Source organism: Mobula birostris, chromosome 7 (assembly GCF_030028105.1).
Source record: "Mobula birostris isolate sMobBir1 chromosome 7, sMobBir1.hap1, whole genome shotgun sequence".
NCBI lineage: Eukaryota > Metazoa > Chordata > Chondrichthyes > Myliobatiformes > Myliobatidae > Mobula > Mobula birostris.
Window position 1 is genome coordinate 47168535 of NC_092376.1, and position 21671 is coordinate 47190205.

At 40.6% G+C, this 21671-nt stretch overlaps 2 protein-coding genes across 2 annotated transcripts in view; one reads left to right on the forward strand and one right to left on the reverse strand.

Moving 5' to 3' along the window:
* Positions 1 to 3613, reverse strand: part of ift88 (intraflagellar transport 88 homolog) — an 82684-nt gene extending 79071 nt beyond the window's left edge. The window contains exons 1-3 of the mRNA XM_072263068.1: positions 3384 to 3613; positions 2312 to 2404; positions 585 to 647 (exon numbers count right to left, since the gene is read on the reverse strand). Of these exons, the coding sequence (XP_072119169.1) occupies positions 585 to 647; positions 2312 to 2395 (147 nt within the window). The 5' untranslated portion in view covers positions 2396 to 2404; positions 3384 to 3613. The remainder of the gene's footprint in view (positions 1 to 584; positions 648 to 2311; positions 2405 to 3383) is intronic.
* Positions 3614 to 6555: 2942 nt separating this feature from the next.
* cryl1 (crystallin, lambda 1) overlaps positions 6556 to 21671 on the forward strand; it is a 77987-nt gene continuing 62871 nt past the window's right edge. Inside the window, exons 1-2 of the mRNA XM_072264316.1 lie at positions 6556 to 6646; positions 6772 to 6879. Coding sequence (XP_072120417.1) covers positions 6606 to 6646; positions 6772 to 6879 — 149 coding nt within the window. The 5' untranslated portion in view covers positions 6556 to 6605. The remainder of the gene's footprint in view (positions 6647 to 6771; positions 6880 to 21671) is intronic.

Genomic DNA, 21671 nt, shown 5'->3' on the forward strand with positions numbered 1-21671 from the left:
TCAATACTACCACTCACTTACATCAATAAAAACTTAGAGGCTAATTAATCTACCACCGTGTCTTTGGGAGGAAAACTGAGCATTGGGAATAAGCCCACTCAGTTATAGGGACAATGTGTAAACTCTACAAGGACAGTACTGACGTTCACAGCCGAACGCAAGTGACCGTAATGCTGCGGGTGAAGTTTTACTAGCTGTGCCACCCTTGGTTATATGGGAAAATGCTGACGCTTATCACTGCAATGCAGAAGAGTTAAACATTGACAAGCTGTAAACATTGAAAATAAAACAAAAAATACTGGAGATACTCAACAAATTACGCTGCATTTGTGGGAAGAGAAACAGCAAACATGTCAAGTCAAAGTCCCTTTGTCATTTCTGATTATTTCCAACATTTTCAGTTTCTAGCATATAGGTTTTTTTGATTTTCACATGAATAGTCTAATACTCCAAAAAAAAAAATTCTCGAAAGAATTCATTGGTAAACCCGGTCAAACAATAGGAGAAGGAAGACGGAGATTAGTACTCAACTTAAAGAAGTTTATCTGTTCACACAACCACAGTTATTCCCATAATTCACTTACAGGTGGTCTTCTTCCATGACTAGTCCTCAAAGCTTGCTGAAAAGCTGTATCATTCTCCAGTTCCTATATGCAATATAAAGAGATTTTTTTTTAATATTCTAGACAATTAGAATGACAATCATATTTTTAATACATTCACTTGCCTTGTACACAAAAACACTGTACCATAGAAAATAATTGCAATATTACTCGAGTATTTCTAATACAAATCAGATTGCATATGCAATAATCTTGTGTGTATTTAAATCACTCATTTTACTCCAGAAAAAAAACGAAATGCTAATTATAACCTATATTTGGAATGATCTGTCTGGAAAGCATGCTAAACAAAGTTTTGAACTGCACCTTAGAACCTGTGATAATAATAGACCAATTATCAATCACCAAGGACCTGCTTGCCTCCTGTTGACAAAATGAAAGATTTCAAAATGATGAAATTTGTTTACATTTGAACGATCTTTGATTCTGTCAACCAAACATTCACAACAATGAATCTCCCAAAATTAATTATAAAACTATTAAAACATTGTAAATATGATGTTATTTAGGGTGCAATCATACTGTGAAATCTTGGCAGCTCTGCATGGAGATAGGAGCATTTTGACTGCCACCAAATTAAGGATTCCCTTGCATGAATGTCAGAGTCTTGAACTTGCCAACTGAGTTTTGCTGATGAATCTGTAGGCTGTGTTCTGAAGCTGGGCTCAAAGTCAAAGTAAATTTATTATCAAGGTACGTATATGTTACCATAATCAACCTTGAGATTCATTTTCTTGCAGACATTTACAAGAAAAAAAGACCTTACAAAAAAAACTATGCATAAATAAAGACTGCTTATGTGTGAAAGAAAACAAAATGTGTAAATAAAAAATACACTGAGAACATGAGTTGCAAAGAGTCCTTAAAGGTATGTCTGTAGGTCATAGAACGAGTTCAGAATAGTGTGATTGAAGTTACCTATGCCTTCAGCATGAAAGCAAGCCATGGAAAACAAATTTGCAGGGATTTTACAAAATTTATACAGAGATCTACTTATGGAGCCTGTTCCATGTTGAACTTTTTGCAGAATTCACAAGCTCATCCACTTCAACAGAGTTTTTAAGACCAGAAGAAAGAGAAGTAAGAATTAGGAAATAATTTTCCTCATTTGTTGCAATGTTTTAAAATTTAAGAGTGCTTTTACTTGCCTTCAGCATTTTATTTTAAGGTGTAACATTTTAATTGTTTATTGAACCTTTAAATGCTTCTGAATATTAGGTACATTTGGAAGCATTTTCAAAATAAAATCTTTACAAAGTCTTTCTTAGCTTTTCATAAATACAGTTCTGGCCTATTCATGGGAGCACAAGCCCTGGCACATGCTAGGCTTCAGGGAACAAGACAAAACGGAAGATAACATCAGACTCGAGGAAATCTGCAGATGCTGGAAATTCAAGCAACACACACAAAAAATGCTGCCTGGCCTGCTGCATTCCACCAGCATTTTTTGTGTGTGTTGATATCATCAGACTGATACTTAAGATAAGTGCAGCACACTTGCATGTCTTAGTGGTGTCACAATTAACAAATTGTCAGCCAATGGTTATTGAAAATATTGCATTGCATTTTGGCCAATATCACAGTTGCCATTCAAGTTCAGTTACTTACATTGACATATTATCATCCCAACAAAGCACAGGCATATCCAATGCAGAAAACTGATCACAGCATCAATAAAAAAACTATACCTCTGTATCATAAGTTGGATTGTAGTCATTGTATCCTGAATACAAATCATCTTCATCTAGTGCTGCCAAATGCACATGTTCCATTATTTCACCCTGTGAAACAACAGAGTTAAATCCAATGTTGGAACCAAAGGAGCTTATCATTTACATTATTTTTTGTCAGTGAAATATACAGGAATATCTCTACCTGTACTGATACTAATTAATTTCATTGCCCTCAAAATGTCATCTGCAAACAGTTTTTGAGGTTCCACAAACTAGCTAGCGCACTGATTGGGAACACTTGTTACAAGTAAGGCTTTTAAATTTTATTAGTAGATTTTCCATGATGTTACTCATGGTCAGTTTTATATAAAAACGGATGTTGCTCTTAAGAGTATGGTATTAAGGGCATAGGTGTTAATTAGTCATACTTTATTGATCGGGGGGGGGGAATTGGTTTTTAATTGGGGCCAAGACACATTTTATTATTACTAAACATTAACGGTGTCTCGCTTGGGCTAGTATCAAAGATCATAGTCTGCATTCAAGAACACTAAGCACAAAATTTTAAGTCGACTTGCCGGTGTAGTAAGTACTGCAGCGTCAGAAATTATTTAAATCGAGACATCCATTTGTGCTTTCAACAGTGTGCAAAAGATTCAGTTTTGAAGACCAATAAGTTATTCCTGATATGCTAACCAATATTTACAGCACAAGAGATTAAATGATCGTTTCCACTGGATGAACTCAGTGAGTCAAGCAGCATCTCCGGACGGAAATTGGAGAGTCCAGGACCTTCCTCTGGACTACTTCAGGCATCCGCTGTCTCCCGTGTCTCCATTTTCACAATACTATTTGCGAAAAGCGTGCGATGCTCAATTTAACTTTATGCTCCCATTGTTCAATAACACTCTGTTCGCCAAAGAGCGAACCAGGTTGTGTATAGGACTCATTAAACCCATTTCTTTCATTATATAATGTTGTGAAATGGGCTAACTTCCAGACAAACTCCGTGTCACTTTTGAAAACCTTCTCCCTTAAAACTGCGCAATCAAGAATAGGAAATAATAAATCTAATCGTGGTAAATACCTTTGTAGTCACTCGTTCCGCCAACAGATTATTTTAAAATAAATCAAACCCAAGCAGAACGGTCGCAGCCCGACAACAATCACTGCGCCCTTCCCACAATGCTACGCGCCACTGGGTCGACTGACAAATTGAACAAGTTGATTGGACGAGGTGCGCGGTTCTGGATGAAAGGAGAGTTGTGATTGGCTGCGGATGTAGGCGGTGAGGGCCCCGTTCTGTTGCTGTGAGACCGGCGAGTAAACGAACTGAGAGCCGGAGGAAAGACAGGCAGTGATCACATTCACATCACTTCATCCAATCTCATGGTTATGGGAATTACCATGAATCCGTATGGATAGTTCAGGAAAAAAAGATGGAGAAAGGAAACGTTTGTCAAAATCGATCAGTTTATGTGACTATATCTATAAAGCACGTTAAGATGATTCCCAAGTTACATATTGTACCGGGCACGTCACAACACAACTATAAAGTATCAGATTTTAAATTGACAATTGACCAAGCATTAGTTGTTCTTTGAAACAAGAAGTAGAAGTAATTGGATACGGCTCTTTGAGCCTGCTCTCCTTTTAATTAGTTAATGGTTCTATCCAGTCTCCATTCCTTATCAACATCAAACTTGAATATGTTCCACGAATTAACAAACAAAATCCTTCGTGATCGAGAATTTCAAAATTCTCAGCCCTTTAAATCAAGAATGTCTTTTCATTTTAGACCCGAATCGCCAAACACCGTATCCTGAGATTATGCATTTAGTTCTAAATTCTCTAATTTCAGTCATCAGTTTTAGCATCTAATCTGTTTAATTCTTTTAATAATCTTCTAAACTCCATTGCCCATTCTTCTAAACTGCAGTGAGCATTGGCCAAACTAGCTCAAACTTACTAAAATTTTCATCAAGAAACACAGGAATAAGCATAATAAATCTATATTACATCACTTTCAGAACAAGTTTGTCCTGTCCATTGTAGAAGTGATGGATGAAATGGACTTCAAATGTGCCATAAGTTTCTATGAATTTGATGGAAACACGGTATTCCTTAGTGTTATTAGTTTCCTTATCACCAGAATCTTCATTGTGTTTTAATGTTAATTAATCCTCAAATGTATGTAGTTCAATAATAAATTTACTTTAGTTATAGAGAAGTACAGCATAGAAACAGGCCCTTTGGCCCATCTAGTCCATGCCAAAACCATCTAATCTGCCTACTCTCATTGACCTGCTCACCACACCCCTACCATCCATGTACCCATCCGAATTTCTCCTAAGCATTGAAATCACGCTCACTTTGAACTTTGAAATAAGGTTAAATTTTTGTTTCTAAGGATGTCCAACATTCTCATTTTCTACTGCAAATAATTATTCAACCTACTGATAATTTTTATTTTCATTAAGTTCAAGTTCAATTACCATTCAACCATACATGAATATAGCCAAAAAAAACAGCGTACCTCTGGGGCCAAAGTGCAGAACATGTAAACGAGCATCACAAAACATATTGCACATCATACATATGGTTATGATAGCAGAGAAACATAGCAACAAAGAAAAAATATATAGCCCAAGTCCCTGGGTGGCATGGACTTTAGATTAATGGCAAATTGTCCTGTAATCCTACATACTGTAATTCTGAAGTATCTGCCTCAACCACTTTCTCTGGCAGCTGACTCCATACATTTACCATGCACTGTGTAATAGTCATAGCTATACTTTATTGATCCCAGGGGAAATTCGTTTTCTTTACAGTTGCACCATAAATAATTAAATAGCAATAAAACCATAAATAGTTAAATAGTAATATGTAAATTAAGCCAGGAAATAAGTCCAGGACCAGCCTATTGGCTCAGGGTGTCTGACCCACCAAGGGAGGAGTTGTAAAGTTTGATGGCCACAGGCAGGAATGACTTCCTATGACGCTCTGTGTTGCATCTCAGTGGAATGAGTCTCTGGCTGAATGTACTCCTGTGCCCACCCAGTACATTATGTAGTGGATGGGAGACATTGTCCAAGATGGCATGCAATTTGGACAGCATCCTCTTTTCAGACACCACCGTCAGAGAGTCCAGTTCCATTCCCACAACATCACTGGCCTTACGAATGAGTTTGTTGATTCTGTTGGTGTCTGCTACCCTCAACCTGCTGCCCCAGCACACAACAGCAAACATGATAGCACTGGCCACCACAGACTCGTAGAACATCCTCAGCATCATCCGGCAGATGTTAAAGAACCTCATTAAAAACAGGGTGCTCCTCATGTTGTTTTTAAACCTTTCACTTCTAACCTTAAAACAACTACCTCTAGTTTTTGATGCCCCAACGATGGGAAAAAAAAGACCACTCACCCTATTTGTGTCTCTCATGATTTTACATACCCCTATGAGACCACCTGCACCCGCTGAGCAAAGACCCAGCCTCTTCCCTTGAATCCTGGCAACATCCACATAAAACTTCGTTGCAGTTTAACCACATCTTTCCTTTTAGAAGGTGATCAAAATTAAACAAAATACTCTAAGTGTGGCCTCACCAAGTCATGTACAATCGCAACATATCTCCCAACTTTTATATTCAATACCCTGACTGATAAAGGCCAACATGCCGAAAGCCTTCCTCGTTGTCCTCTCTAACTGTGACTCCACTTTGAGAGAACTATACACTTGTACTCTAAGGTCCCTCTGTTCTACAGCAGTATCCGGAGCCCTTCCGTTCATTGTAGAAATTCTACCCTGATTTGTCCTTCTGAAGTCTAACAGTTGGCACTTATTCATTAAATTCCTTTTACCATCTGCCCACCTACGCAGCCAATCATTTCTTGATATTCCTCTTCACTGTCTGTGACACCACCTGTTTTAGTGACATCGCAAATTTACCAACTATCCCTTGTATATTATCATACAAATCATTAATTATAGATTATAAATAAAAATGAGACCGGCATCGACCCTGGTGCACACCGCCAATCTCCTATCATCACCGTCTACTTCCTACCATCCAGCCAATATTGCATACTTCCGATATTTTCTGTTTTAGTTTGTTCCAATCCCTGCAAGTTTTAATTTGTGTTTTTTCCCCAATAACAGCTCCTGCTCAAGACTGGCTCTCCCGATTTTGATCTGCCAATCAAGAGCCGTTGGCCAACGGGCTTTCACGTTGATTTTGACGCTATTTGAAGGCGCCCCCGAAGTCACGCATTGCTGGTTTGTCGAAAATCTTGTTAGAGGGTTATCATGAACCGGCGTGAAAAGGGTAACATTTTAATCGTAGGAAGGTAATTGTATTGTCCGAGGCTCCAGTGGAAAACACACTGTTAATTAAGATTCAGGGATCTATATTTTTAATGTTATATGTTGCTATGCTTGTAATACATTTCTTTTACACAATTTTATTCACCAGTGGAATCGTTGGACGGAGCTGGGCCATGTTGTTCGCAGGTGCTGGGTACCGAGTAATTTTGCATGACACGGTTTATCAACAGGTGACCTGTGCAATCGAAAGTATAAGGTATGGTATGTTGCGACATACGAAAGTCACTAGCGCTTGCAATTTGCATTCCAGATAGATAAATAGATAGTTTTTTTGATCCCTAAGGAAATTGCAGTGTCACAGTAGCCTTACGAGTGCACAGATATATAAATATTGGAAGAGAAGAAAGAATAAAAAAATAAGTTGCCTCAGTCTAACAGGACGCCGTCATCACTTCCCCGGATATAGCTGGACTTTTAATTATTGGGGGTAAGAATGAGCTCATATTGCGCTGTTTGGAGCAGCACTGTTGTTATTGCCTAAAATGTTCCTCTGTTCAGGCAAGGTGGCGTGCAGAGAGTGAGAAACATTATCCAGAATTGCACGGAAGTAGGGTCCTGTGTTCTACCTTGGCCTCCAGTGTGTCCAATTTGACCCCTATAACAGAGACAGCCTTTCTAATCAGTTTATTGAGCCTGTTGGCATAAGCTGTGTTGATGCCATTGTCCCAGCACACCACCACATAGAAGATTGCCTGGTGAAAACAGACTGGTAGAACATGTGAAGGAGAGGCCCGCATACTCGGGAAGGTGACTCTGGCCCTTCTTGTACGTAGCCCCTGTATTGGTGCTCCACTCAAGTCTGTCATCCAGGTGCACCCCCAGGTATTTGTAGGGCCTCACCATCAATAGTAAGGGACCAGTGCAGGATTGGTTGTCCGTCCTGCAAAAGGGTTTCGGCAGAAATGTTGGCTGTACTTTTTTTCCATAAATGCTGCCTGGCCTGCTGAGTTCCTCCAGCATTTTGGGCCTGTTGTTTGGATTTCCAGCATCTACAGATTTTCTCTTGTTTAGTCTTCCTATATCAATGTTTGCACTTTAATACACATAACAGCTAATTTAGCTTTGCGATTGTTGAAAGAAAGCTTAAGTTTGCTAGACAAAGCATCAAAGAGTTAAGGAATGCAGTCTACCTGAGAAAAGTATCTTAACAGGCAGTGTTAATCAAAGAAACCAGGCAAATTCATAACTCTTCACTTTTCACAGAGTACTGTTGCCTTAGATTTTCATGTTGTTAGCACTTAGGAGTTAATAATGCTTAAATTGGTTACATGAGCCTTGGAATCCAGGCTGGTTAGCCTAATCTTGTGTCTAATATTTTTAATCTTGTGTCTGAACCTGCTTCTTCATAATCTATTTAGTCCCTTTGCCAATTGTCAGTCAGAAAAATGAGCTATGATTGAATAACTGTGTGCCAACTTTAGAAACAAAATTAATAACACTTGAATATGTGAGTAATGTCCACAATTAGTGGAAAGAAATCATTGACATTCTGTTACAAAGGTAAGTTACAATTTATGCCATGGTGATTAAGCATCAACTTAGTCAATTATAATTTTACAGTCACAAACTTTTGTGTTTATAAACATAATTAATTTTGGATCAGATTACCTTAACAGCTGATAAATTAACTAAGTGCTCAAGTATTTCTTGTAGTAAGCATTTTTTCAAAAAGTGATGTCCATTATATTCGTCTTAGGTGGAGGGGGTGAATGAAGAGCGTGTTAGTCTTCAATTATGTCTTTTATGCTTTGTAGAGTGGCTATTGAATCTAATTAGGTTACCTAATATACATCTTTTGTAGTGTTAGTTGTTCTAGGGTTAATCAATAATCTGTGTTTGGGTTTGCTTTAGAAATCTAATCTCTGGAACAGACAAAAACCCAAGCTAACATACTTTAATCCTTTGTTTCCTTTCTGACAATCTTCTTTGATAGCAAATGGTTCTCTTAATCAAGTGTTAATTTATCTGAAGAGTTTATCTTGTTGGAAATGTGCTTGAATTTTAAACATTGTACTACCTAAAGTAATGTGAAATGCTGAGTAAAATTATAGCCTTTATTTCCATAAATTTAGAATCCAAATTGAAAGATTTGCATTCAGTTATATGTAGTTTTGGTATTTGGAATATCAATATCTGTATCAGAAATTATACTTAAAAGTTATCTAATGCTTCTCAGGAAAAAATAAATAAGCCTTGCAGTGGGTACATTATAATTCACCAAAATATAACAGATTCTGAACTAGTAGGTTTAATGCTCCGTTCTGGCCTTTTATCCCCTTTAGAAGTTTGAGGAGCACTAAATATGTTGCTTATTGTAGTAAAACTCTGTAAATAGGGTCAGATATAAGGAAAAGGTGGCAGAAAGTTGTTCTAATTTACAGCAGTATTTAACCCCGCAAGTTAAAGCTTTGAGTTTATTTGCTTTTTAGTTAAACCATGTGTATAAAAAATGATGTAATTTTGTTCTACGTTCACCTGCCTGCTATATTTAATGAATTTATTATCTTTTTTCCTCTAAGTGACTATACCAACCCATCTGAAATATCTACTCTGAGCCTGTTCCCCTCCTGACAAGACTGAAACCAAATTGATGGTGAAAGCAGAAAAACTAACTAGTTCAATATCTGTTTTGATTTTGGTGAATCGTAATGTACCAACTCCAAGGCTGATTTAACTTTCCTAAGAAGTATTATATGAAATGGAGTATAATTTTCAGATACAGATATTATATCTAAGAATATTGCTGTTGGGACAATAAGAAACAATATGGCTCAGGAAATAAAAATGATTGTGATATAAGATTTTAAAGCAATTGAATCAAAGCTTTATCAAATTTTATTTCTAAGGAATATAGGGATTAGACCCAAAGAACAACTAGAAGAGAGAATTAAAATCAAGAATGCTTAGAAGATCAGAAATGGAGGAATGCAGTTATATGATGGAAGTTTGAAATGGGGAAGGGGCAAAGCTCTGGTGGGATTTTGAAAGGCAGCGTCCATTATTGAGGACCTCCAGTACCCAGGACATGCCTTTTTCTCACTGTTACCATCAGGTAGGAGATACACAAGCCTGAAGGCGCACACTGAGCGATTCAGGAACAGCTTCTTCCCCTCTGCCATCCAATTCCTAATTGGACATTGAACCCTTGGCCACACTTAACTTTTTAATATATAGTAATTCTGCTTTTTGCACAATTTTAATCTGTATACTGCAATTGATTTACTTATTATTGTTTTTTCTTCTATATTATGTATTGCATTGAACTGCTGCTGCTAAGTTAACAAATTTCATGTCACATGCCAGTGATAATAAACCTAATTCTGAAATATCCACATAAGGGCTGGCTGTTGGCCCAATGACATCAGCGCCGGACTCTGGAACGGAGGTTCCTGGGTTCGAACCCAGTTGGAACCACTCCCGAACACGCTTTCCATCCGTGCCGGATTGAGTGTAGAGATCGCAAATCGACCTCGTAAAATAATGGGAGAAATACTGTGAAATGTCTGTGTGAGGAATTGTTGTTTTTCCCCCCCCTCTCCCCCCCCTCTCCCCCCCCTCTCCCCCCCCTCTCCCCCCCCTCTCCCCCCCCTCTCCCCCCCCTCTCCCCCCCCCTCTCCCCCCCCTCTCCCCCCCCTCTCCCCCCCCTCTCCCCCCCTCTCCCCCCCTCTCCCCCCCTCTCCCCCCCCTCTCCCCCCCCTCTCCCCCCCCTCTCCCCCCCCTCTCCCCCCCCTCTCCCCCCCCTCTCCCCCCCCCTCTCCCCCCCCTCTCCCCCCCCTCTCCCCCCCCTCTCCCCCCCCTCTCCCCCCCCTCTCTCGTTCTGCCGACGTCACGCAAGCAGACGGACACACATGCATGGACATGCCAAAAAAAAATAATCCACATAAACTGCCAGTTAAGGTGCCAGTATGGATCAGTGAGAGCATTTGAAAAATAATTGGGACTCCATGTGAAATAAGGCAAAGCAGTAGTTTTTTTTTTACTGGTGTTATGTTTTAAGGTGGGTGGAATTATGAAGTTAACCAAGACTTGGAACAGTCGCATTTAAACTTAAAGTGTGAGAATGTTAGGGAGGTGATATTCTTTGGTAGAAACTTTGATTTCTGCCAAGAAATATTCCCCTTATTTTTGTCCCTGTCTTCAGAGTATTTCTGTCACTTTCATACTGTTCCTTGTTCCTGTTTTTGCTTAGACTGGAAGGATATAGGTCATGAGTTTTTGGGCTTGCAGCAGTTTTTGTTGAATTACTGATACTGTACAGGAAGAGGCATGTTTGCTAGTGTGCTGCAGGATATTTCAGCTTTTATTTACTTTCTGAGATCCTGGTATCACTGTAAAGGCTGCTTATTTCCCATGAGCGTCTGCTGATGAGCCACTGCCTGAAAATACAAGGGTCCTTCTGATGAAAGTACTCCCATCTTCTGTTGGGAAGCGAGTTCCAGGATTTGGGACCTGTAATTTCTATTTCCAAATCAAGATGGTGGGCAACTTGCTGTAAATTATATTTGCTTATGCTGAACACTCCCCTCTTTTGTGGGTTTCAGAGATGCTATTCGAATAACCAGGGTGGAGGTATCGTGTGTGTTTTTTAGATTGAATTTTGAACACTGTTCTTGATGGCTTCCCATCGGAATGCTGATGATTGAGAATAGATTGGACAGTAATTAACTGGATTGGATTTGTGCTGTGTCCGATGAACAGGTCAAACTTGGGCAGCTTTCCAAATTGTCAGATAAATGCTACTGCTGTAATTGTACTGGAGCAGTTCAAGTTCAAAGCAAGTTTATTATTAAAGTATGTATATGTCACATGCTACTTTGAGTTGCATTTTTTTGGTATTCACAGTAGAATGGAGAAATGCAATAGAATCAGTGAAAATCTACACACAAAGGCTGACAAAGAACCAATGTGCTAGAGAAGACAAACTGTTCATGTTTATATATAAATAAACAAGTAATACTGAGATCATGGGTTGTAGAGTCCTTGAAACTGAGCCCATTGGTTATGGAATCAGTTCAGATTTGAGGTGTGTGAAGAGCCTGATGGCTGTAATGTAATATCCGTTCCTGAACCTGGTAGTGTGGGACCCAAGGCTCCTGTACCACCACCTTGCTGGAGAAGAGAGCATGGCCTGGATGGGTGGGAGACCTTGATGTGGTTGTTGCTTGCTTGAGGCAGTGCTCCTTGTAGATATGACGGGGCATGCAGATTCAGATTCCTTTTCTGTAAGTTTCTGCTTTACAGAAATGTCCAGTTTTACATTGCCTGGTTTGTTCTGAGCCTATCCCTTTAGGACAACATATTGGAGTCTCCTTGCTTTGAACGCAACTGGCTTTGCAAAGACTGGTACAGAGGTTACTTCTAATACTATAATCTACTCCAGGAAAATCAGTCAGGATAACGTCAGGGGTTGGTTCATGCTCTATAAATTGCAAGTCCAGTATGACAGCCATCTTTCAGGAATTGGTCAGCTCAGTCAATGCTGTTGTACCAAGCCCCATCCCCCATGTTCAAACTGAAGTACCCCACCTAGAATATATTCTTCTCCTTGATAAACTAGCTTAGTTCTCTGTATACATTTTATAGTTACACATGTATTCCCTAAGTGATTTTTTTATATAAGCGGCTGCTTGTATAACTTGCGTTTGATCGCCTTACAGGGGCTGAAAAAGGATTTTTTTTCGGCCTATCCCTTGCCTTGGGAGGCCAGTTTTTCGGCTTTGCATAAGCGGTTCACTGGTAGTAATAGAGGTATGCAGCATGTTTTTCAAAGAAAAAAGCAAACCAATAATTAGATTAGTGGCAAAGTTGTTGTAGGCCTAACAAGGTGGGGCTAAAAGTCGCTTTGAGGTATTGCTTACCAGCGGAAAGAGCGGAGTTTACTGACTTTGGCTGAAGAGACTTCGGTGAGGAGGCACAGTTGAGCGGGTACAGCTTTTGTGGTGGTCGAATAAAAAGTCACCAAACTACAACTAATTAAAGAAAGGAAGATGCAGGATCAGGTGATATGCTGTTGCTACATGATGTGGGAACTGGCGGACCCCATTGTGGTTCCTGGTGACCACACCTGCAGCAAGTGTTGGCTGTTCAAGGAACTCGGGCTCGAAGTTGATGACCTGGTATCTGAGCTTCAAACACTGCGGCACATCAGGGAGGGGGAGAGTTACCTGGATTCTCTGTTTCAGGAGGTAGTCACACTCATTAGATTAGCTGCCTCAAATTTGGTCTGTGGTCAGGGACAAGAGAGTGTGACTGCGAGTGAGGCAGGTAGTGGGATCCAAGAGACAGTGCTGGAGGAGCCTCAGCCCTTCAGCTTGTCCAACAGGCCTGAGAGTTTTGCTCTGTGTGGATGAGGGCGGGGTCTGTAGGAAGGATGAACAACTTAACTGTGGCACTGTGGTTCAGGGAGCCATTCAAGAGGGGGAGAGAAAAGAGAAAGGTTTTGGTAATTGGGGATAGTATAGTCAGGGGAATAGACAAGTTCCCTGCAGGGATAGAGTGTCCTGGAGGTTGTGTTGCCTGCCTGTTGTCCAGATTCAGGATATTTTATCTTTCCTGAGAGAAATTTACAGTGGGAGGGGAAAGATACATTTGTTGTTGTCCATGTGGGTATCAACAACATCGGTAGAATGAGGAAAATGGTTCTGCTGAGCGAATTTGAACATGTAGGGACTAAATTAAAAAGCAGAACCAAAAAGGTGGTAATCTCTGGATTACTACCTGAGCCACGTGCAAATTGGCACAAGGTTAAGAAGATTAGAGAGTTAAATGTGTGGCTCAGTGATTGGTGTGGGAGAAATTGGATTGAATTCATGGAGAAACTGGCACCAGTATTGGGAAGGAGGGAGCTGTTCCATTGGGATGGGCTCCACCTGAACTGTGATAGGAGCTGGATTCTGGCGAATCGCATTACTAAGGTTGTGGATAGGGCTTTAAACTAAATAGCAAAGGGGGTGGGTTCAACAGTTTAGAGAAATATGGATAAAGTAAAATGTGAGTAAAGATAAAATAAAAGCAAAAGTTAAAGAGACAAGTAGGGTGGAGTAAAGAAAAGTCAAGTGCATAAGAGACGAAGATTACTGGATTTTAAAGGCACAATGAGGTTAAGGGCACTTTACCTGAATGCCCATGATATTCTTAACCAGGTCAGTGAGCCTGTGGCGCAAATCAGTATAAAGTGGGCGTTACAGAAACGTGGTTGCAGGGTGAATATCAGGTAATACGGAAGGATAGGCAGGAAGGTAAGGGAGGTGGGGCAGCGCTCTTAAATAAGGATAAGATCAGGGTGATAGTGAGAGACAATAAGGTTTAAGGAGCAGAATGTTGAGTACATCTGGGTAGAGATTGAGAATAGTAAAGGGGAAAAAAAAATCACTGGTGGGAGTTGTCTATCGGCCACCAAATAATAACATTACAGTGGCACAGGCAGTAAACAGAGAAATACCTGAGGCATGTGAGACTGGAACAGCAGTTATCATGGGGGACTTTAACTTGCACATAGATTGGGATTTCATATTGGTCGAGGCAGTCTTGAGGAGGACTTCATAGAATGCATACATGATAGCTTTCTTGAACAGCATGTTACTGAACCTACAAGGGAATATGCTGTCTTGGATCTAGTCCTGTGCACTGAGACAGGTAAAATTAGCAACCTTTCAAAACAGAGGTGCAGGGAAATTTCTTTAGCCAAAGGGTGGTGAATTTGTGGAATTTGTTGCCACAGGCAGCTGTGGAGGCCAGGTCCTTGTATGTAAGACAGAGGTTGATAGGTTCTTGATTGGACATGGCATCAAAGGTTACGGGGAGAAGACCAGGAACTGCGGTTGAGGAGGAGAAGAAGAAAAGGATCAGCCATGATTGAATGGCAGAGCAGACTTGATGGGCCCAATGGCCTAATTCTGCTCTGTCTTATAGTCTTATAGTTAGCAATCCTCTTGGAAAGAGTGATCACAGTATAATTGAGTTTCTCATATTGAGGTTGCAATAGTTTGATCTAAAACTAGTGTATTATGTCGAAATAAGGGAGACTACAACAGGGCGAGAGAGGTATTGGATAGGGTAGACTGGCAAGACAGGCTATATAGTGGGATGGTTGAGGAACCGGGGAAGACTTCCAAAGAGGTTTTTCATGGTGCTTAACATAAGTATATTCCAGTTAAAAGGAAGGACAGTAAGGGTGGGGAGAGCCAGCCATAGTTAACTAAGGAAATGAAGGAAGGCATCAAACTAAAAGCTCTAAAAGAACTAAAAGTTGCCAAGAGTAGTGGGAAACTGGAAGATGGGAAAACTTTAAAAAGCAACAAAGAACCACTAAGCGAACAATAAAGAAAGGGAAGATAGGTTATGAAAATAAACTAGCACAAAATATAAAAACAGATAGTAGAAGTGTTTTTAATTATATAAAGTGGAAAAGGGTAGCCAAAGTGAACGTAGGTTCCTTGGAGGACAAGAAGGGAGATTTGATATTGGGTAATGAGAAAATGGCTGAGGCTTTGAATGACTATTTTGTGTTGGTTTTCAAGGTGAAGGACGTGTCTAACATGCCAAAGAGAGATTAAATGGATGCAGTGGGAGATGAGGACCCTGATACAATAACTATCACTAAAGAGGTAGTGCTGAACAAAATTGCGGACCTAAAGATGGACAAGCCCTCTGGTCCTGCTGGAATGCATCCCAGTTTACTGAAGGAAATAGCAGAGGTTATAGTTGAGGCTTTGATAATTTACCAGAATTCTGTGGACTCTGGAAGAAGCGGAATGTCACGCCACTGCTCAAAAAAGGATGTAGGCAAAAGTCAAGTAACTATGGGTCACTTAGTTTGACATCTGTAGTTCGGAAAATGCTTGAAGCTATCATTAAATAAGAAATAGCGAGACATAGAGAAAGAAATGGTTCATTAGGCAGACGCAGCATGGATTCAGCAAAGATGGGTCCTGTTTGACAAACTCACTGGAGTTCTTTGAGAATATAACGAACGCAGTGGATAGAAAGGAACAGATGGACGTTATTTACTTGGGTTTTTCCAGAAGACGTTCGATAATGTGCCACATAAAAGACTTATCCATGAGATAAGGATGCATAGAGTTGGGGTGATAGATGGATAGAGAAATGGTTAACCAATAGAAAGCAGCAAGTTGGAATACATGGGTGTTACTCTGGTTGGCAATCAGTGGTGAGTGGTGTGCTGCAGGGGCCGGTGCTGGGCCTGCAACTGTTCACAATATACATTAATGATCTAGAAGAGCGGACTGAGCGTAGTGTATCTAAATTTGCTGGTGACATTAAATTGAATGGAAAAACAAATTGTGCAGAGGATATGGAGAGTGCAGAGAGATATAGACAGGTTAAGTGAGTGGGCAAGGGTCTGGCAGATGGAGTACAATATTGGTAAATATGAGGTCATCCACTTTGGAATGAAAACTGGAAGGTCAGATTATTTAAATGGTGAAAGATTGCAGCATGCTGCTGTGCAGAGGGACTTGGGAGTGCTTGTGCATGAATCGCAAGGGTTAGGTTGCAGGTGCAGCAGGCTATCAAGAAGGCAAATGGAATGGTGGCCTTCATTGCTTGAGGGATTGAATTTAAAAGCAAGGATGTTATGCTGCAACTGTACAGGGCAATGGTGAGGCTGCATCTGGTGTACTGCGTGCAGTTCTGGTCTCCTTACTTGAAGTCTATACTGGCTTTGGAGGCAGTGGAGAGAAGGTTCACCAGGTTGATTTCCCGAGATGAGAGGTTAGACTATGAGGAGAGACTGAGTCACCTGGGACTGTACTGGCTGGAATTCAGAAGAATGAGAGGGATCTTATAGAAACATACAAAAATTATGAAAGGGATAGATAAGATAGAGGCAGGAAAGTTGATAAGTGAGACTAGAATTAGGGGACATAACCTCAAGAGTTGGGGGAGTAAATTTAGGACTGAGATGAGGAGGAACTGCTTTTCCCAGAGAGTGGTGAATCTGTAAAATTCTCTGCCCAATGAAGCAGTGAAGGATACCTCAGTAAATATACTTAAGACAAGGTTGGATATGTTTTTGCATAGTAGGGGATTTGAGAGTTATGGGGAAAAGGCAGGTAGGTGGAGATGAGTCCATGGTCAGATCAGCCACGATTTCTTGAATGGTGGAGCAAGCTTGACGGGCCAGATGACCTACTTCTGCTCCTATTTCTTGTGGTTTTTATTCTGCATGTGAGATTTTTTGGGTGGTTATTTGTAAGGTGGAATGCTTTAGAGCACCAGCTATTGGAAGATTGGGACTTCAATCCGTGCCACTGTCTGTAAAGAGTTTTACATTCTCCCTGTTACCACGTGTGTTTTCTCTGGATGCTCCAAAGCTGTACTGGTTAGGGTATAGGAGCAGAATTGGGTCATTTGGCCCATCAAGTCTGCTCCACCAGTTATCATGGCTGATACAATTTTCCTCTCAGCCCCAACCTCCTGTCGCCTTCTGCATCTCTTCATGCCATGACCAATCAAGAATCTGTCAGCCTCTGCCTTAAATATATATATAAAGACTTGACCTCTACTGCTGCCAGTGGCAAGGAATTCAACAGGTTCACCACTCTCTGGCTAAAGAAATTCCTCCTCATTTCCGTCCTAAAAGGACGCCCCATGTATTCTGAGGCTGTGTCCTCTAGTCATAGACTCTCCCACCATAGGAAATATCATCTCTACATCCACTCTAGATGGGCCTTTCACCATTCGATAGATTTCAACGAGGTCACTGCTCATTCGATTGAATCCAGGCCCAGGGCCATCAGATGCTCCTCATATGACAAGCCATTCAATCCTGGAATTCCGGAACCTCTTTTGAACCCTCTCCAGTTTCAGTACATTCTTTCTAAGATGAGGGGCCCAAAACTGCTCATAATACTCCAAATGAGGCCTGTGTTGCCCTTAAGGCATTAATTTAACTTTATTAAATTTCAGCTTTAAATAATTGTAACTATTTTCTAGTTAAAGGTTGATAACTATGTTACAGTTTAACAAAGGTAAAATTCATTGTCTATGGTATATCGCGGCATTTGATGACGTCACCTCCGGTTTCGCCGCGTCTTGTGGGTAACTTCCGGTTCGGAGAAAGAGAATAGGTGGGGTCCAGCACGTGCAGCGTGAACATGAAGAGCTCAGTTTCTACCCACAAAGAAACATCATAGAAGCAACGCGGTAAGTTCATATGACAGTAGACATGTTGAAGTAACAATATTAACGCGGATTCTGTTAAAGGAAGCAGCGGTTGGAGCAGCATGCATGGCGGCTTTTCAATTTCGAACACTGGGTCGGCTCAAGCCCGGTGGCGGTTTGACGTGACCCCCTCCCTCCCTCCCTCCCCTGGATGGCTGAAGACACCTGCTAAAAGTAAAGAGTGTGCATGGTCTCCAGAATGAAACAGACACTGTATATGTTTGTATTTTTTTTATCAACAGTTTTCACCATACGATGTTAATGTGGAAGAGTGAACAGTAAATGGTTAACCTTGCTATGACTCTGTCTTCATTGGCTCTGATTTAACTTGGTGTTTAGTCAGAGTTTCAACACACTGCACAAGAACACTAAGGCCTCACCAGTACTTTATAAAGACTCAACATTGTATCTTTGCTTTTATATTCGAGTCCTCTTGAAATTAATGCTAATGTTGCACTTGCCTTCCTCACCACAGACTCAACCTACAAATTAACCTTTAGGGATGCTGCCTGGCCTGCTGAGTTCCTCCAGCATTTTGTGTGTTGTCCATTCGCACAAGGACTCCCAAGTCCCTTTGCACTTCAGTTTTTTTTTTGTATTTTTTCTCCATTTTGAAAATACTTTACCCCTCCACTTCTACCAAAGTGCATGACCATACACTCCCGACACTGTATTCCATCCGCCATTTCTTTGCCCATTCTCCTAATCTGTCTAAATCCTTCTCTAGCCCCTCTACTTCCTCACAACTACTTGCCCTTCCACCTATCTTTATATCATCTGTAAACTTTGCAACAAAGTCATCAATGCCATCATCCAAATAATCGACATATAATGTAAAAAGAATCAGTCCCAACACAGACCCCTGTGGGACACCACTGATCTCTAGCAGCCAACCACAAAAGGCTCCCTTTATTCTCACTCTTTGCTTCCTGCCAATCAGCCACTGCTTTATCCATGTTAGAATCTTCCCCGTAATACAGCGGGCTCATAGCTTGTTAAGCAGTCTCATGTGTAGCACCTTGTCAAAGGCCTTTTGAAAATCCAAGTACACAGCAGCAGCTGATTCTCCTTTGTCTATCCTGCTTGTTATATCTTCAAAGCATTCTGACAGATTTGTCAGGCAAGATTTTCCCTTGAGGAAACCATGCTGACTACGGCCTATTTTATCATGTGCCTTCAAGTATCCGGAGACCTCATTCTTAATAATTGACTCCAAGATCTTCCCAACCACTCATGTCAGACTAACTGGCCTGTAGCTTCCTTTCTTCTGCCTCTCTCCCTTCTTGAAGAGTGGAGTGACATTTGTAATTTTGCAGTATTCCAGCCTCAAGTGATTCTTGGAAGATTATTACTAATGCCTTCGCAATCTCTTTGAGAACCTTGGGGTGTATACTATCTGATCCAGGTGACTTATCTATCTTTAGACCTTTCAGTTTCCCAAGAACTTTCTCTCTATATTCACACACTTCATGACCCCTGGCACCTGGCACTTCCATCATACTGCTAGTGTCTTCCGCAGTGAAATTGAAGCAAATACTCATTCAGTTCGTCCACCATTTCCTTGTCCCCTAGCATCGTTTTCCAGCAGTCCGATATACACTCTCACAAAGTTTTTTTACACTTTCTGTATCTGAAGAAACCTTTGGTATCCTCTTTAATATTATTTGATTGCGTACTTTCATATTCCATCTTTACTTAATGACTTTTTTAGTTGCCTTCTGCTGGTATTTAAAAGTTTCCCAAACTTCTAACTTCCCGCTAATTTTTGCTCTATTATATGCTCTCTCTTTGGCTTTCATGTCGGCGTTGGCTTTGACTTCTATTGTTAGCCATGGTTGTGTCATCTTTCATTTAGAATACTTCTTCCTTTGGATGTATAAAGTTGAAGTCAGAAGTTTACATACACCTTAGCCAAATACGTTTAAACTCAGTTTTTCACATTTCCTGACATTTAATCCCAGAAAACATTCCCTGTCTTAGGTCAGTTAGGATCACTACTTTAAGAATGTGAAATGTCAGAATAATAGTAGAGAATGATTTGTTTCAGCTTTTATTTCTGTCATCACATTCCCAGTGAGTTAGAAGTTTACATACACTGTTAGTATTTAGTAGCATTGCTTTTAAATTGTTTAACTTGGGTCAAACGTTTTGGGTTGTCTTCCACAAGCTTCTCACAGTAAATTGCTGGAATTTTGTTCCATTCCTCCAGACAGAACTGGTGTAACTGAGTCAGGTTTATAGGCCTCCTTGCTCGCACACGCTTTTTCAGTTCTGCTCACAAATTTTCTATCGGATTGAGGTCAGGGCTTTGTGATGGCCACTCCAATACCTTGACTTTGTTGTCCTTAAGCAATTTTGTCACAACTGTGGAGATATGCTTGGGGTCATTGTCCATTTGGAAGACCCATTTGCGACCGAGCTTTAACTTCCTGGCTGATGTCTTGAGATGTTGCTTCAATATATCCATATAATTTTCCTTCCTCATGATACCATCTATTTTGTGAAGTGTACCAGTCCCTCCTGCAACAAAGGACCCCACAACATGATGCTGCCACCCCTATGCTTCACGGTTGGGATGGTGTTCTTCGGCTTGCAAGCCTTACCCTTTTTCCTCCAAACATAATGATGGTCATTATGGCCAAACAGTTCAATTTTTGTTTCATCAGTCCAGAGGACATTTCTCCAAAAAGTAAGATCTTTGTCCCCATGTGCACTTGCAAACTGTAGTCTGGCTTTTTTATGGTGGTTTTGGAGCAGTGGCTTCTTCCTTGCTGAGCAGCCTTTCAGGTTATGTTGATACAGGACTTGTTTTACTGTGGATAGAGATACTTGTCTACCTGTTTCCTCCAGCATCTTCACAAGGTCCTTTGCTGTTGTTCTGGGATTGACTTGCACTTTACATGCCAAAGTACGTTCATCTCTCTGAGACAGAATGCGTCTCCTTCCTGAGCGGTATGATGGCTGCATGGTCCCATGGTGTTTATACTTGCATACTATTGTTTGTGCAGATGAACGTAGAACCTTCAGGCGTTTGGGAATTGCTTCCAAGGATGAACCAGACATTGGAGGTCCACATTTTTTTTTCCTGAGGTCTTGGCTGATTTCTTTTGATTTCGTTTGTAAACTTCTAACCCACTAGAATTGTGATATAGTCAATTAAAAGTGAAATAATCTGTCTGCAAACAATTGTTGGAAAAATTACTCGTGTCAAGCACAAAGAAGATGTCCTCAACATCTTGCCAAAACTATAGTTTGCTAATATGAAATCTGAGGAGTGGTTAAACAATGAGTTTTAATGACTTCAACCTAAGTGTATGTAAACTTCTGACTTCAACTGTATATGATATACCTTCTGAATTGCTTACAGAAATTTCAGCCATTGCTGCTCTGCCATTATCCCCTCCTGTGTTCTTATCCAATCAACTCTGGCCAACTCCTCTCTCATGACTTTATAATTCCCTTTAATACTAATACATCTGACTTTAGCTTCTCCTCAAGATTCAGGGTGAATGCGATCATATTATGATCACTTTCCTCTGTAGGAGCTCTCTAATCGATTATTCATGGTGGATACATACCACTCTTCTCTTCCTCCTCCCCCCCGCTGCCTAAAGATGAGGCAAGAAACAGGTATACCCCATCACACCATTATTGATCTGGACTAGGAAAATGAGAGGAGTAAGGATAACATGATCAGGGTAGACCCTGTTCTTTACTCTTCCAGGGTTAAGGAAGAACCAGAGGAATAGATAAAGGTATGAGTAAGGGATAGCAAAGCAAACATACAAGAAATAACCCATCATA